The sequence below is a fragment of the Danio rerio genome, chromosome 18, assembly GCF_052040795.2.
Source record: "Danio rerio strain M-AB ecotype USA chromosome 18, GRCz13ab, whole genome shotgun sequence".
Taxonomy (NCBI): domain Eukaryota; kingdom Metazoa; phylum Chordata; class Actinopteri; order Cypriniformes; family Danionidae; genus Danio; species Danio rerio.
In genome coordinates, this window is record NC_141038.1 from 28,348,063 (window position 1) to 28,365,000 (window position 16,938).

General features: G+C 38.3%; 3 protein-coding genes across 8 annotated transcripts in view; 1 reads left to right on the forward strand and 2 right to left on the reverse strand.

The window, feature by feature from the left end:
• malt3 (MALT paracaspase 3) overlaps window positions 1-16,938 on the reverse strand; it is a 100,389-nt gene that overhangs the window by 61,713 nt on the left and 21,738 nt on the right. The window lies entirely within an intron of this gene.
• The window catches only part of alpk3a (alpha kinase 3a), a 35,979-nt gene that overhangs the window by 5,933 nt on the left and 13,108 nt on the right, over window positions 1-16,938 (forward strand). For 5 of the 6 annotated variants that reach the window (XM_087293207.1, XM_087293203.1, XM_087293205.1 and 2 more), the window contains 2 exons: window positions 1,245-2,751; window positions 12,182-14,633. In XM_087293207.1, coding sequence (XP_087149333.1) covers window positions 1,245-2,751; window positions 12,182-14,633 — 3,959 coding nt within the window. Of the gene's footprint in view, window positions 1-1,244; window positions 2,752-12,181; window positions 16,460-16,938 lie in introns of all 6 variants that reach the window. The other variant, XR_015945123.1, reaches the window with a different exon arrangement.
• The window catches only part of znf592 (zinc finger protein 592), an 81,213-nt gene continuing 70,156 nt past the window's right edge, over window positions 5,882-16,938 (reverse strand). The window contains exon 9 of the transcript XR_015514415.1: window positions 5,882-6,072. The gene's annotated coding sequence lies outside the window, so the exon portion shown is untranslated. The remainder of the gene's footprint in view (window positions 6,073-16,938) is intronic.

Genomic DNA, 16,938 nt, shown 5'->3' on the forward strand with positions numbered 1-16,938 from the left:
AGGGGTAGGGGTAAGGGGAAGGGATAAGGGGTAGAACTGGGACTGGGTCTAACTAACACTGATAGCTTAATAAACTACTAATTAGAGGTTTATTACACTGTAATACCTGATAAGTAAACTCAAACTGTTTGAGGAAATAGATTGCAGCAAAGCATTTAAGTTTTAATAAATGATTAAAAGATTAATCAAAAGATCTTTAAATGATTAAGATTTATGTATCAAATGGTTTGAATACAATATATATATATATATATATATATATATATATATATATATATATATATATATATATATATATATATATATATATATATATATATATATATATATATATATAAATCCGAACAACTATATACTCTAGCTTCTCAAATGCTTTTGCATAGCTTCTAGCATTTAAGTTGAGTTAACACAAAAAAGTAGAATTTATTTTTTTACAACTTTGACTCATTGTTGCAGTAGGCTTAAATTAACTCCATAACCAAAACATCAAAAAATAATTGGGAAGTTTCTTACTGTAGTATTTCTTACAAACGCTACGTGAGATCTGTTTCTTTCATGTCTGTCTCTGTGCTGTTTATCTGATGCAGCCGAGGCGGAGATTGAGGCATACTCTGACAGGCATGTGGAAACGGTGGGAGGTGACGACTAGTATTAAAGGCACAGGCAACAAAAACAGCTACATTGTGTTTAGAGCAGAAAATTAAACATCCTGAAAGGTATAATAAATAATCTGATGGGTATTTTGTGCTGAAACTTTACAGACACATTCAGGAGACACAAAAGATTTATCCTAAATCTTGAAAAAGGGGTAAAAAAGGTGCCCTTTAATATTAGGCAAGTAATAAGCCAGTAGTAAATAGGATGAATTTTGACCTAAACTTAAGTGTTACCAAGTTATGCAGTGTGTAAAACTCCTGTCGCTGATCCATTGTGCAAAACAGTAGCGACTGAATGCTAACCGGATCGTGACTGTGATCCGACAACTTTAAAAACCATGCAGTGTGAACACAGCATTAGGGAACCTTTTAAAAGATGTTACATTTTAGAATTAATTAAATTATATGAAGTCATCTGAATTATAGACACTTTTTGCCAATACATAAAAAATTATACTTAAATAATTTATTTTTGTTGTGAGATCAGGTTGGGTGTAAAACTACCTGTGGCTACTTGTGATGAACTAAGACTCTTAATGTCAGGTGTACTCTCACAAGGATTATATCTACATCTTCTTTATTCGGCAGCTGTACAGAAGAAGATGCTGCAATTTATCAGGCCTCAGCAAGAAACAGTAAAGGAATCGTCTCCTGTTCCGGGGTGCTCGAGGTGGGGACCATGAGCGAGTACTTGATCCACCAAAGGTTCTTCGCCAAACTTAAGCAGAAAGCTGAAAACAAGCGGCGAGAGATGGAAGAGAGTCGACGTCGTGGTAAGGAGAACATTCAGAAAGAACAACTAAACATTATTAACCAGGAGCGCTTGCTAAGGAAGCGTAGGACTCCTGCCGAGAATGAACAGTCAAGCTCCTCTCCTACAACCCGGGACGAAGAGGAGAACGTGACATCCCAAGGGGTTGAAGAAGAACAGCCTGCAGTCAATGATAAAAATATCACACAACAGGCATCTGTAGGAACTACAGAGAAAACAGAGAATGGGGTTGAGAAACTCAACCACATCTGTGATCCAACGGAGTTGGCTGCTGCAAAGCAGTCTGCCAAAGAGAAACCGGGTGAAAAAAAGATGCGGATTACCAATGGATTTGATGAGGTGGGGATTGTTAGCCCCACCCAGAGCAACATACAACAAGAGGATGGTTATGAAGGAATTAGCTTGGCAAAATACTTAACAGAGTCTGTGCAGTCACCAGCTAGTGAGGAACATCACAGTCCTGCACTCATGGAAATTGATGTTGGTCCTATCAAAGACAAAGAACAAGAGCGAGAGCTTGAGAAAGAAAGGGAACGATTAAAAGAAGAGGAGAGGGAACGATCCAGAGAAACAAAGAAAGAGAGAGAGCGAGAGAAAGTCAGGCAAACTGAACAAGAACAAAAAGCATCTGCATCTACTTCTTCAACCAAAGCAGCCTCAAACAAAGACCAAGAACCTCCACACAAGTCGGCTTTAACCTCAGTTTTTCACTCCTTAAAGGACATATTCTTTGGTAAAAGCAAGAAGTCCACAGAGTCATCTGAGTCTACAAGCAGAAGCAGCATTGATAAAGAAATTCCACATGGCAAACACCTTATTTCTTCAAAAACACCTTCTCAAGAGTCTTTAGTTCACAGTTTGGCCTCCAAACAAGAGGCATCAAAATTAATTGAAGAATCTTCTCAAATTAAGAACTTGGAAGTTAAAACAAATAGTTCGGACAACATAAAAAATGCACCAAAGTCAGTTGAGGAATCCTCCCAAATGGTAACCTTGGAAGTAAAATCAAATAGTTTGGCCGTGAAGCAAAATTCACCAAGTTTGGTTGAAGAATCCTTTCAAACAGCAGACCTGGAAGTAAAAACAAATTCTTTACCTCAAATGCAAGATTCAGCCATCCCCAATGATATCATAAACTCCAAACCACCTGAGCATATTACTGAATTATCATTAAACACACCTGAGGCTGGGTCTTCCACCCCTGAAAAACATCCTGAGAACACTGAGGCAACACTTAGACTTTCTGTAGAGCAGAAGGAAATGCCTAAGGAGGACATTAGTCCAGAGGAAGTTGTGCAGATTTCACATTCGTCGCTTTTCAAGGTGAGTTTATTGCACTTCTCACTTTACAACCTGCCGGTTTTGTCCATCTGTAGCTCAGGGCTTCCTGCACCATAGCACATGGGGGCTATTTATAGAGAGTACATCTGTGCGACAAGACTTGAGTTTAATTACACCACTCCTTGGTCAAGATGATGACACAAACTATACCCCAGAGGACACAGTAGGCAGCATTAAGATTGTTTGATCTTTAACTTTCTCTGGTAAAGACTAGGGAGTCAGCATTGTTCTTATCGATTGTTTTCTAAGCAAAAATTGCGAGTACACTGTTTGGGATATTGGACACAAATAGAGTGAGAGAGATCAGAGAAGAGTTCCTTTTTTGAATTTCTGTGGAATTTCATGACTTTTCATATTTACAAACTTCTTTTCCGTGTAACTGTTTAATGTGGTCTAAAAATTCTGGACTTAATGTTTACAACCTTTTCAAAAGACTGGAGACAATAAGATTTCTCAATTGTTTGTCTTGTTGGAAAACTGAATAAATTGACTGAATGTTCATTCAGTCAGGAAGGCTCTCAAAGTAAGCCACAGCAACCGAAATGCGAGCTCCAGTGGACAGTAACAGCCCCGAATGAGGTGCAGATTTCCACATGAGGTTGTTATTGATTAGCAAATAATATATATTTTATAAACGTAAACATTAGGTGAGCAGGTTACATTGTAACTTCATGACCTAACAACGCGCTACATGAAGATTTGCAGTGATAAACTGTTTGGCTGTTTCACTAGAAGAAACACGACAGCAATTTAAATACACTCATTCAGACGTACAGAATAACTTTACTGCACTGCTCTACAATAAAAAGGTAAGGTTTAAAATCAAACAAATACATATTAAACTATAAAAAAATACATATTAAATAAATATTAAACATTATTATATGTAAATGATTGTTATTTGTTAATTTGGCTTGCACTGAGTCACAGTCCTAAAGTTCATTTAAAAAAATGTTTATTATAAAGGGTCACGAAACACCGAAACACATTTTTTGAGCTGTGGACAGTCGTACATGTGTCCCACACTGCTAAAAACACTATTAGGACACAAATATTTCACAAAAAATTTCATGCAAATTCGTACTTCTGGTTTAAAACGAATTTTTGAAACTGAGTCATGGCCATGAGATTTTAGCATGTATTCCAGCGTTTAGACTGGACAAATGTACCTGGGAGTACTGTATTACGTCTCTGAGTGTGTTGCATTGATTCATGAGGATGGCTTGATTCAAACCAATCAGCACGCTTTAATGTGTATGCGGTGCAACTTCATTAATATGCATGCTAGCTTCGAAGACTGGACCTGAAACAGTGTTCAGATGGCAGAGAGACGCCACATTGTGTTTCTAAAAGGAGTGGGAAAGAATTAAAAATGCTTGGTCGTCAGTGTTGCTTTTATAATGTGCTGCAGTCAAGGTTTATTTTACATTTTCTCTCTATGTGAGCGCTACTGGACTTACGTGTGGATCAGTGCATGCGACGCATGGCAGAAATACGTTTGTACGGAACATTTTTTATTCGAGAGCTTTTCTCATCTGGAAATGAAGAAATCCAGATTTGCTGCTCGTCTCCTTTAAAAAGTGTTTAAAGACAGACCAAGTCAAAATAATTGTCTAAGTACCTTAGTTTAAATTAATATCACTACAATATTATGGACTGAAAGATCCGTTGCAAATGCTGCCCTCTGACTTTAAACACGAGAACACTGTAAGCAAACTATAGCCGACCGTCGTGTTAAATTTTCGCCGAATTTTGTGACAGGATTGTCTACACACACACAGCTTTCTGACTTACCGAGTGCATCTGAGTTACCGAAAAATGCAGAGGTTTTTTTCTCTTATACAACGTGCAGTATCAAACATTCCACTGTCATTAAACACACTGTGTGTGTGTTTGTTTTTCCTCTGTGAAAATCAGCGCGTGACCAAATGGAAACTCCACTTTTATTAATTTTTATTCAAATCCTTTCCAGAGCTAGACACACCCACTTTCCTGACTTTTTCCAAACTAGAGGTGTGAAAACACCCTGCTGAAGCGGGGGGTTTCATGTCCCTTTAAGATCTGAGGTGAACTGCTGCTGCTTTCAGCAGTATGGCAATAAATGTCAAGTAAAACGGCTTTCAAGCTCACATTATTAGCATTTAACACTGAATAAAGCAAAAGTTGAAGTTTATCCTGTTGTTCACCTGTAAGAAATAGATGTCATTTCTAAAATAGAAATTTCAGGTGTTGGTTAGAACAAAAAAGAAAAAGAAAATATTTATTCAATTGTGTGTCGTTGCTCTTAGTTAGAAAATGGTTTAAAATGAAATCAGCCTTAAATATGCCTTTAGGCTCGATAGTTGTGTCAATCTGTCAACCTGCACTTGTGTTTGTTTTGATCCAGGAGTGCAATATCTAGTTCAATCACTGTGTGTCAAACGTACACACTGCAACTTTAAAGACAGGTTTAGTATTATGGATAGATTTAGTGGTGGGTAAAGAAATATGATCAATGTAGTTACAGATGTAATCGTAATTACAATGTAATAACATGGTATTTTAGTTAATTTCTAACACTTAAAAAACAATAACATGATGAAAATGCAGAAAATGTCTGTTATTGCCGACTCTTAAAATTAGCAACACAATCAAATGTTCCCTACCACATTTAATAAAATTACATTCATTATACTAATAATGGATTTAGTTTACTGTCAATTTTACAAATTAAAATCATTCACTTTTCTGGAAAATGTATGAAAAATGTTTGAAATTATCAATTTGATGGATAATCATGGGTATATAAAATGAATAGTATTCTTAAAATAAAACTGAGCACAAATTTTTATCTGTGCAAAGACTTTGTCTTACAGTATTTACGGCTATAGGAATTTTAAAAACACCAACTAGGCAATCAATAATGTTTACAGTTCAATTCAATTCAATTCAATTCAGCTTTATTTGTATAGCGCTTTTACAATGTAGATTGTGTCAAAGCAGCTTCACATAAATGGTCATAGTAACTGGAACAGTGTGGTTCAGGTTTTAGTGTTTAAGTTCAGTTCAGTTCAGTTTAGCTCAGTTCAGTGTGATTTAATCATTACTGAGAGTTCAAACACTGAAGAGCAAATTCATCGATGCGTAGCTCTACCAATCCTGAACCATGCGAGGCAGTGGCGACAGCGGAGAGGGAAAAAAAACTTCACCTGATGGGAGTGAAGAAAAAAAACCTTGAGAGAACCAGACTCAGTTGGGCACGACCATTTTAATTTCTCCGCTGGCCAAAAGTCTTGTGCAGAACTTCATTCGCCGTGGTTTATGCTGGAAGATGGCCTCAATGAAGACTCGTCTGTCCCTGGAGCGTCGCTGGAATCAGACTCATGTTCTCCACTCCCCACGACCATCAGCGCAGCAGCAGCTCAGGGTATGGCCTGGTCCCGGATATGGAATCCTTGGGATCATCACGTCGCTGGTCTTGGATCCAATCAGTGACTCCGCCTAATCTGAGGACCTCGGGATGAGTATCCCCAGGTGAAAATAGAGAAAAGAGAATAATTAGCGTAGCTGCTGTTCATAGTGTATATAAGCAAGATGTAGAAGCCAGTGTGGAACCCGCTAGGTGATGCACTGAGTGTATGCTTTACTAAACAGATAGGTCTTTAATCTAGTTTTGAACTGGGATAGTGTGTCTGAGCCTCGGACATTACCAGGAAGGCTATTCCAGAGTGTAGGAGCCATGAAAGAGAAGGCTCGACCTCCTTTACTTGATTTTGCTATTCTAGGTACTACCAGAAGCCCTGAATTTTGAGATCTTAAGGAGCGAGTTGGTTCGTAGCGAGACAGAAGGTTGGTTAGATAAACAGGAGCTCGATTATTTAGAGCTTTATAGGTAAGAAGTAATATTTTAAATTCAATACGAAATTTAACAGGCAGCCAGTGTAAGGAGGATAAAATTGGGGTTATATGATCATATTTTCTGGACCTGGTCAGAACTCTGGCTGCTGCATTTTGTACTAATTGAAGTTTGTTAATAGAGGATGCTGGGCAGCCAGCAAATAGAGCATTACAGTAATCCAGTCTCGAAGTCATAAAAGCATGGACTAGCTTTTCTGCATCTGAGATGGATAGCATATTTCGTAATTTAGCGATATTTCTCAGATGAAAGAAGGCAGTTTTTGTGACATGGGATATATGGTTTTTAAAAGTTAGATTGCTGTCTAATATGACACCCAGATCTTTTATAGTAGAGCTAAAGCTAACTTTGTATCCCTCTAATTGTAAATTGAGTTGCGAGATCTGCTGTGTGCAAGATTTAGGCCCAATAAGTAATAATTCTGTTTTGTCTGAGTTTAAGAGAAGAAAATTGTTGGTCATCCAGTCTTTGATGTCTTTGATACACTCAGTTAGTTTAGAAAGTTCAGACGTCTCGTCAGGTTTAGTGGAAATATATAATTGAGTATCATCTGCATAGCAGTGAAAGCTGATCCCATGTCTTCTAATAATGTCTCCCATAGGTAGCATGTAAATTGTAAACAGTAAAGGGCCTAAAACTGATCCTTGAGGCACCCCATACTTTACTGGGCAGATTTGTGAAGGCTGTCCATTAAGATTTACAAACTGGTAGCGGTCAGTTAAGTATGACTTAAACCATTGTAGAGCCTGTCCCTGGACACCTGTAGACTTTAAACGATTTATGAGGATATTGTGGTCAATGGTATCAAATGCCGCACTAAGATCGAGTAAAACTAATAGCGAGACGCACCCTCGATCAGCAGCTAAGAGTAAATCGTTGGTTATTTTCACTAAGGCGGTTTCTGTACTGTGGTGAGCCCTGAAACCTGACTGAAACACTTCAAAAATATTGTTCGTCTGCAGATAAGAGCATAATTGAGTGGAAACAACTTTTTCTAGTATTTTAGACATAAATGGAAGATTTGAAATAGGCCTATAGTTAGCTAAGTTGTTGGTGTCTAGTTGCGGTTTCTTAATAATAGGCTTAATAACAGCTAGCTTGTAAGAGTTTGGAACATGGCCTTGGACAGTGAGCATGACTTGCTAAGACTAGCTGGATTTTTAACTAGAAGTGTTAGAGAATAAGTTTCCATGCGTCAGCAACATTTAAGAACAGAAGAATGCAGTAAGTCTTCATTATTCACCTTTAAAAAAAAAGATTAACTACAGTAGTTATCTGAAAGGCAACATGAATGCTATGATATGACATGATGACAATTTAGTGCCTTCAATGTACAAAAGTTTAATAAAAGTAGGAGGAAACTTTTTTGTCTAAATTTTATTAAGTTCTTTGTTATAGCCATATTGATTTTAAATGCATGTTAATGTTCACGCAGTTCAGGAAATAATAAATGACAGTCATTGGGCACAAAAGACAAACTTAGAGACTAGAACATCTTTTAACATTTTTTACATTCTTTAGTTCCCTGCTTCTTAAAATAAACCTGCTTCTAGTGTATGCCATACATATCCTCATACCACACAGACAATGTCTACTGACTGCTAAATATGTATGCATTACGTCACAGAAACTAGCATCAGCTGATGGTTCTATAAAAGGCCCTTTCCTTTAGCATACAGTTTTCAAAATGTTTCTGTCACATTGCATTAGAGTACTTGTGTTTCTTCACAAACATGTTTACTTACATTGCAGGTAACTATAGCAAGAAGCTAAGCTTCTTCTTTGATAAGAATGTGCACATGGCAGAGGTTCAGTTAGCCTTCACATGATTTTAAAAATGCCATGGCTGAAGATTAGAGAGAAAATGAGGCTGCTGGAAAGGCATGCAGAACTCTAGCGATTGCATCATCACGTAAATCCATACACAGCTAATGCTAATGATAAATTTACATTTGTTAGTCAACAGGGTGAATGTGTCACCTTTAATTTACCACGTGTTATTTACAGTGTCAGACAGGACAAAACATGTGATAGCTTTGCACCTGGCACGCAACACATTCAGCTGTTTTATTTCCTATGTAAAGTGGAAGTGCAACCACCAGCGTCTCGTGGGAAGTTAATGTTAGTTGTTGTGGTAAGTCAGTAAGAGGAACCCTGAAGGTTCAGCTGAACTCTGCGTCCTTATTCACAGCACAGGATTTTCTGTTAAAAGAAAGCTGATGGAGGGCTGGTCTATATTTGTGACAAGCTTCTGTCTCTACTGAAATGTCACTTGGTTTTCATTTTAGCTGCTTGGCTGTTAGCTATTTTAATCATAAAGGTATAAGAATGGTAACCAATAAGGTTATTGATCGAGTAAGTCAGATTTATTATTGGCATTTAAATGCTTAAATAGGTTAATTAGGTTACCTAGGCAGGTTAGGGTAATTAGGCAAGTTATTGTGTTATGATGGTTTGTTCTGTAGACTATCAAAAATAAACATAGCTTAAGGTGGCTAATAATTTTGACCTTAAAATGGGTTTAAAAAAATTTAAAACTGCTTTTATTCTATAGCCAAAATAAAACAAAACTTTTTCCAGAAGTAAAAATATTATCAGACATTCTGTATAAATTTCCTTGCTCTGTTAAACATGATTTGGGAAATATTTAAAAAAGAAAAACATATTCAAAGGGGGGTTAATAATTCTGAGGTCAGCTGTATATGTACATCGATGTTCAAATAGAATGGACATAATTATTTTTATATGTTCATATATGGCTGGTATAATATATGGTATATGGTAATTACAATGGTCGAATGTACGGTCTGTATATACTGTATATATTTATGCAACAGTTCTGTCTGGTTCTCAAAATTGGCTGATAGCTGTGCAATATTCTGCAATGACAGCACGCGTACCTCCTCCTCAACCTTCTGTATTACTCCGCCAACATAGTGACAGCAGATCAATAAACTCACTACAGTTTGACAAAATATTGCAGCTGTTGTACAACATAATGCACCTTTGAGGATTTTTAGGTGCTGTTTGTTTACAAGGATAGTACCTATTTTAAATATTTATCATTTCTGAGATACAGCGCTATTAGCCTGTCATTGAGCACACCAAAGACAGTTGACATTGTCCATCCACAAAATGGTAAAAGAGAACGCATAATAAGCCCTTAGAGGAGAAAAGATCTGTGTATTTTCAAACTACAGCTGAGCAAAACATTATAAAATTGGTGAGTGACATTCTAAGTCAACTTCTCTCTTTTTTGTTGCAGTGTACTTATACCATAGTAATTGTAGTGTGTTGAGTGTGAGTTGGGACTCACATATCAAGAACTTATGTATTTTATGTTTTATGACATTATGTTTTATGTTATGTTTTGTATAACCCTGAGTTACTTTTTGGTTGGCTATCTGTTTATTTCTAATAAGTCTCCTGTTTTCGTAACTGCAGACTAGTTCAGTCAAAAAAAAAAAAAAAAGAAGAAATGCCCGCATGTGTTTAGCATTTTTCCTTATCTTAAACACAATGGTAATCCAGTAGTGATTGCTTTGTTTTGGCTTTTTCGGGGATATTATTGTGATATCCTGATTGCAACAGAGAAATACTGGGAAATCTCTCTAGACTGATGGCATTTCACGCTGTTCAGCCTTTCACCTGTTTTGTCATAACTTTAGATATTACGAGAATCATTCAAAGACTAGCCCTAAAGTGACGTTGGTGAATTAGTAACGGTTTCTGCTGTTCTGACATCAGCTGTAGATGTGAATGAATGGTGGAAGATGATAGTTTCTCATACAAGGATTTTTAGACTCTTCGTGTTCTTTTTTATATACACAATTATGCTGTCAAACTGTTGTATAAACACTATATCACACTCGTAGCAGTGTGATATGGCTGTGTATGGTCACTGGTGGGACACAATGCACACCTCTCACCAATGCCAATATACAGCCATATCTCACTGCTACGAGTGTGATATTGCTCATATAATGTCTCATTAACCATTTGAATATATTTATTCAGTAATTTTCTTTTCAGCTTAGTCCCTTTATTAATCTGTGGTCGCATCAGTAGAATGAACTGCCAACTTTTCCAGCATATGTTTTACACAAAGGATGCCCTTTCAGTCACAAAACAACACTGGGAAACACCCGTATACTATTGCATTCACACACATACACTACGGCCAATTTAGCTTATTCAACTCACCTATACCACATTTCTTTGGACTGTGGGGAAAATCAAAGCACCCGGAAGAAACCCACATGAACACAGGGAGAACATGCAAACTCACAGACATGCCAACTGGCCCAGCCAGGTTCAAACCAGTGACCTTCTTGCTGTGAGGCGCTCATGCTACCCACTGCGCCACCGTGATGCCCCATTTGAATATATATCACTGCATAAATAGAACTGCTGCTACAGGTCTTTCACTTTAAGAAGGATACAAAAACGGTTTAATTTGTCATAAGAATGACAATATCACCACAGAAATATTGCCTCTATTTAGGAAGTTGTTTTACATCTATTTCACACTATTAAAGGATCAGTGTGTACAAGTAAATTTTGGCACCAATCTGTTTGTTTGAGGTGGGTTGATCATAACCAACCTAACTGCATTGGCTCACAACATGCATGTTTTTTTTTTTTTTTAATGGATAGTTTATATATAAACAGTCAGAATTATTAGCCCCCCTTTTTCTTTTTTAAGTACTTTTCAAAAGATGTTTTACAGAGCAAGGAAATTTTGACAGTATGTCTGATAATATTTTTTACTCTGAAGAAAGTCTAATTTGTTTTATTTCTGCTAAAATAAAAGCAGTTTTTAAATTTGAAAAAACATTTTAAGGTCAAAATTGACCAAACTTCATATTGGTGGTTTAACTATTAACTGATAGAACAGTGTCAAGTATTGACAGCAAATTATGGGGAGCAAAGAGGACCTCGAGCCGGGAATCACACTTTACCACTAGGCTATTGGCAGCAAAGGTTAGAATGTTAATCATTGCGTAAAAAAATATCCTGCATATAATTCATTTGTTGTGCATAGCTGATAATTTACTTTGCCTAAATTTAAATAGCCTCAGTAATATTGAGTGTTTTCTGGAACATTACTAATATAGTTTTATGGTCATATCAGATGTCACTCATGCAGAGATGCAGGGGCCCTGACAGGTCATAAATATTATGTTGTTTTTTCTTTACGTGAAGAGAAAAATACACAATATTGATAGATTAAATGGACAATGTAATGTTTTATAAATCACATTTCAAACAAAAAACAAGTAAGCAAAGAAACCTGCAATATGTAAATACTAGTAGGGTAAAAGGGCCCCAAATATTAACTTTCATTAAAACAATTATAATAAATTTATTAATTTAATTAACTAACTAACTTATAATATTACACAAAAACAGTAATGCATGCCTAAAAGACAAACTTCAACTGTACAGCTTTTGCAGTGTGTTTAGTGTGATAAAGCCAATGTTGCCTATTTAACAAGCAACTCTTTATGTCTCAAGGCTAAAGAAGACCAGGCTAAACCCAGCAGAACTGATGTTCCTGACTCTGTGGACTTGGCCAATCCTCCTTGTAGGACTGAATTGCAAGAATTTACCTATCCTGTGGATGAGGTCATGCAAGGTGCTGAGGAAATGAATATTGTAGAGAAGCAGGGGGCCCCGGCTGCCCCTCTGACAGACCTCATCATGGCAGACCTGGAAAGCATGCAGTGTTGTGAGAGCCAGCCAGAGTCTCAGCTTTCACAGCCTGCCGACACTGTCCCTACCCAAGTGCACATTGAGTCCCAGTCAGTGGAGTTGAGGGTAGAAGAAAGCAAAGAGCTGTGTGCGTCCAATGAAAAAGTAATTCCTCACATGGAGGAAAGTGTTATAAAAATGCCGGAGGAAGATTTCCTGAAAGAGAAAAAGGGGCATCAGGATGGTGCAATAGAAGGGAAATCTTTTGCTGCAGGCAAAAATGAGACGGAAATCGGCTTTGGCTTGAAACAGTCCATCATTCCGGTAATTGTAGTGAGTGAAAGAGAATGTGAAATTAATGATCAAAATTCAGCACTGGGTCCAAGCCCAGTGTCAGCACTGGGTCTAAGTCAAAAAGTGGAATCTGTCACTCTTGTGTCTGACAGTGAAATGGAAATTGATTTGAAACCAGACGTAAAATCTATACCAGCACTAAATGTTAATTTAACAGAGGATAAAAAAGTTTCTGGCTCTACTACAGTGAATAATTTCAATATGGAAGAAAACTTGAATGATAAAAGGATTTCAAATCAGAGTTCAAGTGCTGAAGAAAAGGGAAAAGATAATGTTGAGAAAAGCAATGAAAAAGAAAATGAGAAAAAGAACAATGTTATTGCTGAAAACCTTAAGGACGACTTCAGTCAACCAAAGAAAAATAATGTTAAGAAAACTAAGAATCTTGTTCAAGAGACAGAGGCAACTACTATTATCCCAGAGAAGGAAATCCCCAAAAGTCAAAAACGAGGTGATTCTGAGGTTACTGAAGCTCAGCTGAAGCCATACAAAGTAGAAACACCAAAAATCCAAAAGAAAATACAAGCCGAAAGACGTTTGACAGAGAAGGACCAATCAGCAGCACAACCGATCATAATACTTCCTGATACGAGAGAAACTGTTATCAAGAATGTAGCAAAGAAAAGATCCACACCACTTATCCCGGAAATTAAAGTCACATTGCCAGAAAGAGTCAAACGTGAAGAACCTGTTATTGCACCCCGATCTGAAATTCTGAAATTAGAGCCTGAAAGAGTTATGCAACCGTTAACGCAGGAGGTTGCACAGATATTCCGAGAAAGGGAAAGACCGATTGATGATGCAACAAGAACATCAGGAGAATCTGCCTCCAACAGTGCCTTAGTTATTTCAGATCATTTAGGTGTTAAAAGAAACAATCAGTCCTTAACTTCCGGGGACAAAGTACAGGACATTAAACCACAAAGTCTAGAAGCAAGAGTGAGGGGTGGTGAAGAACAAGGAAGTCTCACCACTGGGATGGTGAGAGAGGAAGAAAATAATATCCCTACAATCAATATAGCATGTGCTAATGATAACACTCTTGAACAAGACCAAACTCACAGCCAGTCTTTACTTCCTGGCATAGTAATCTCACAAGACATCACTCAAGGTACTCCCCCCATTTTTACAATAAATGCTGAAAGGAGTGGTGATTGCAAAAAAGATGACTTTGACACTGTAGTTTCTATGCTGAAGAGCGAAAGCGATCAACATCGTCCAATTGCTGCTTCTGAGAAGCCAAAGGAGCAGCTCATGTCCCATTTGAGTATTACAAACCAAGACCTAGACAGAGTTCCTCAAACAAAAGACACAAGAGTAGACCCTGAAGCTGATAGGCTTCAAAAGGACAAACCTTCCATTGAGAAAATTAGCTTAACAGCACCTGTGGGACCTACACTCCCTCCTCTAAGTCCTGCCAGTTTGCGAAGGCTTATGGCAAAGAATAACCCAAACTTAGAGAATCAGGGCTCCGTCTCTGCTGCGTCAGTGGATGGAAGTGAGAAAAAAGGAGAAGAGAGTGGAGGAAGCACACCCACATCCACGTTATCTTGTGAAAGTAGCCCCAAGATGAAACGACGGGACAGTCTTACCCTAATACCCTCTGCCACTCCTGAGGAGCTGGCTTCTGGTGCTCGCCGCAAAATCTACCTTGCCAAAACTAAATCTGAGGATGAGGGATCTGACACACAGGGTAAAAGGGATAGTCCGTATATGTCACCCAGTCAGGCTCGAAGGGCGGCTTTCCTGCAACTTCAGAGTGGGCAACAAACACCTCCCACAGAAAGACGTTCACCACTGATGGCCCGTCGCAAGGCCACACTTGAAGTACCAAAACCCAAAGAGGAGATGGCTGAGGTGGCTGACAACACCAAGACAGAAAGCAAACCAGCAGAAAAGGAGAAGCTAGACCCCTTCAAAGGTAGCACATATATTTTTTAATGGTTGACTGTTCAAACATATTGATAAAGATATTTTAGTACAATTTATCCAGGGAGAACTTTAAATTGCACAAGAAGGAACTAATACCTTTCCACTGCGCTGTACTGTATAGTTTGGCATGGCTTGGTTCACTTCGAATTTTAGTTTGCATTTCCACTGCAGTTTACTGCTGCTTTAAGTGGGTTGGATTGTTGTTTACTGATGTGACATCATCAAAAACATGACATAAACAAATATGCGACACAAACTAACCGACAACACAGAGCCAATGTATGCCAATGGTTGGAATGGTGTTTTTGAGAATTGCCTGCTGCTATTTAAATATAGAGGTTGTAATAAAGTAAATGGCTTCTAGATCAGAAAGAGGAGGCATAGAACAGACAAACTTTTAATAACTTTAATAAATAGTTCACCAGCATAGACCACGCCACGCTTTGAGCTAGACTTTATTGTAGAGATGTAAGGATGAAAGGGATGGTAAGGGAACAGTGGGATGAAGGGGAAGAGAAGTAAGAAGATAAACAGAGAACAGGTACGTAGGTTGATTGGGCATCCTACGATGATGCTCAGAGACTCAGAGTAGAGTTACTGTCTTTGTAATATTTTGATAGGATGACTGAACCCCCCGATTCAACCTAGGAGGGAAGAGAGGGTTATAGGATTTTTAATGGAAAGCGAGGAAATAGAGGGAGGGTGGGTGGGTTTGAGAGAATAGGATGAACAGTGCTAGAGGGCTGGTCTGCCTTAAAGGGCCATGAAACCCCCTTGTTTCAGCAGGGTGTTTTCACACCTCTACTTTGAAAAAAAGTCAGAAAAGTGGGCGTGTCCAGCTCTGTTTAGGGGGGAGTGTTGGAGGAGCAAAAGTGGGATGATATGGGAGTGTCGATTTGGGCACGTGCTGAGTTTCAGAGTCAAAACACACACACACACACACACACACTCACACACACACACACACACACACACACACACACACACACACACACACACACATACAGAGGAGAAAGTGACTGTGTTGACTTGGACATCAGTAATCAAATTATTTGACAAATTATTTAATGGTGGACTTTAACTGCAGTTTGGCTCTTTCATTCAGGAATTTCATTCGTGCGCCTAATGACAAATGAGATATTTGATTCGAGGAGCTGCTCTAAGCATGTATTTTTCATGCAATGTTCATACCGCATGGCGGATGAGAGAATAAAAACCTCTGCATTTCCCGGAAACTTAGATGCACTCAGCAGGTAGCGTCAAAAAGCTGTGTGTGTTATTCCTGTCACAAAATGCGGCGAAAATCCTACACGACGGTAATAGTTTGGTTGTGGTGTTAACATGTTAACACTTCGTGTAATAGTTGGTTCGATACCAACGAACTTTGCCATCTGAATAAACAAAGACCACTGGTCGCTCACTTACCAAATCTGTAGAGACAGGACAACCCACAGCAACTAGAACTGCATCTTTATTAAGCTGAGCAGCAAATTCCGATCTCACCATTTGCAGATGAGAAAAGCTCTCGAGTAAACAATGTTCCTTAAACACGTAACGTTATTGTTGTCGCGCGTCGCGTGCACTGTATTCCACACGAGAGTCCAGCTGCGCTCTCATATAGAGAAAATGAAAACAAAACCTTCACTGCAGCAAATTATAAAAGCAACACTGCACGCTTGTTTTGCCAACACAACGTGGCATCTCTGCCGTCTTAACACTGTAACATTAATGAATATTAATGAAGTTGCACAATAGAGCGCACTGATTGGTTTGAACCAAGCCTTACTTATGCATTAATGCAGCACACTCGGAGACGTACAGATGTTACTACTTCAATGTGTTCCTTATGCCGCCATTCATACCGCGGCGACGGCGGTACTTGATGCGCCAGCAGCTTTTGACCGCTGGGTGGCAGTTTAACCACAGATATTCAGCTTTGCCTTTTCACAACACTAAACAGACTTTTCTGTGCGTACCTTATGTGATCAGATGTGTTCAATAGTGATAAACTTAGTGATAAACATGATCTTACCAGGGCTTAAAGTATTACGGCACCATGCCGGATCTCCGGCGTGCGGCCGTGAGAGAAAAAAAATAGAGCTTGCACATGCGGTTTAGTTGGGGATGCTCAAAATAACTGATTAAGCAATAACCGAAAGGGTGCGTTTGTAACCGACGAATGGTATCAGTTAAACGATTAAAATATGCTTTATACATTTTTAAAGTTTGGCTGCATACGGGGCATCTGTTTAATGGTTTACTGACTGCCGCCAGTGTTTTACGCTCTGCTTATG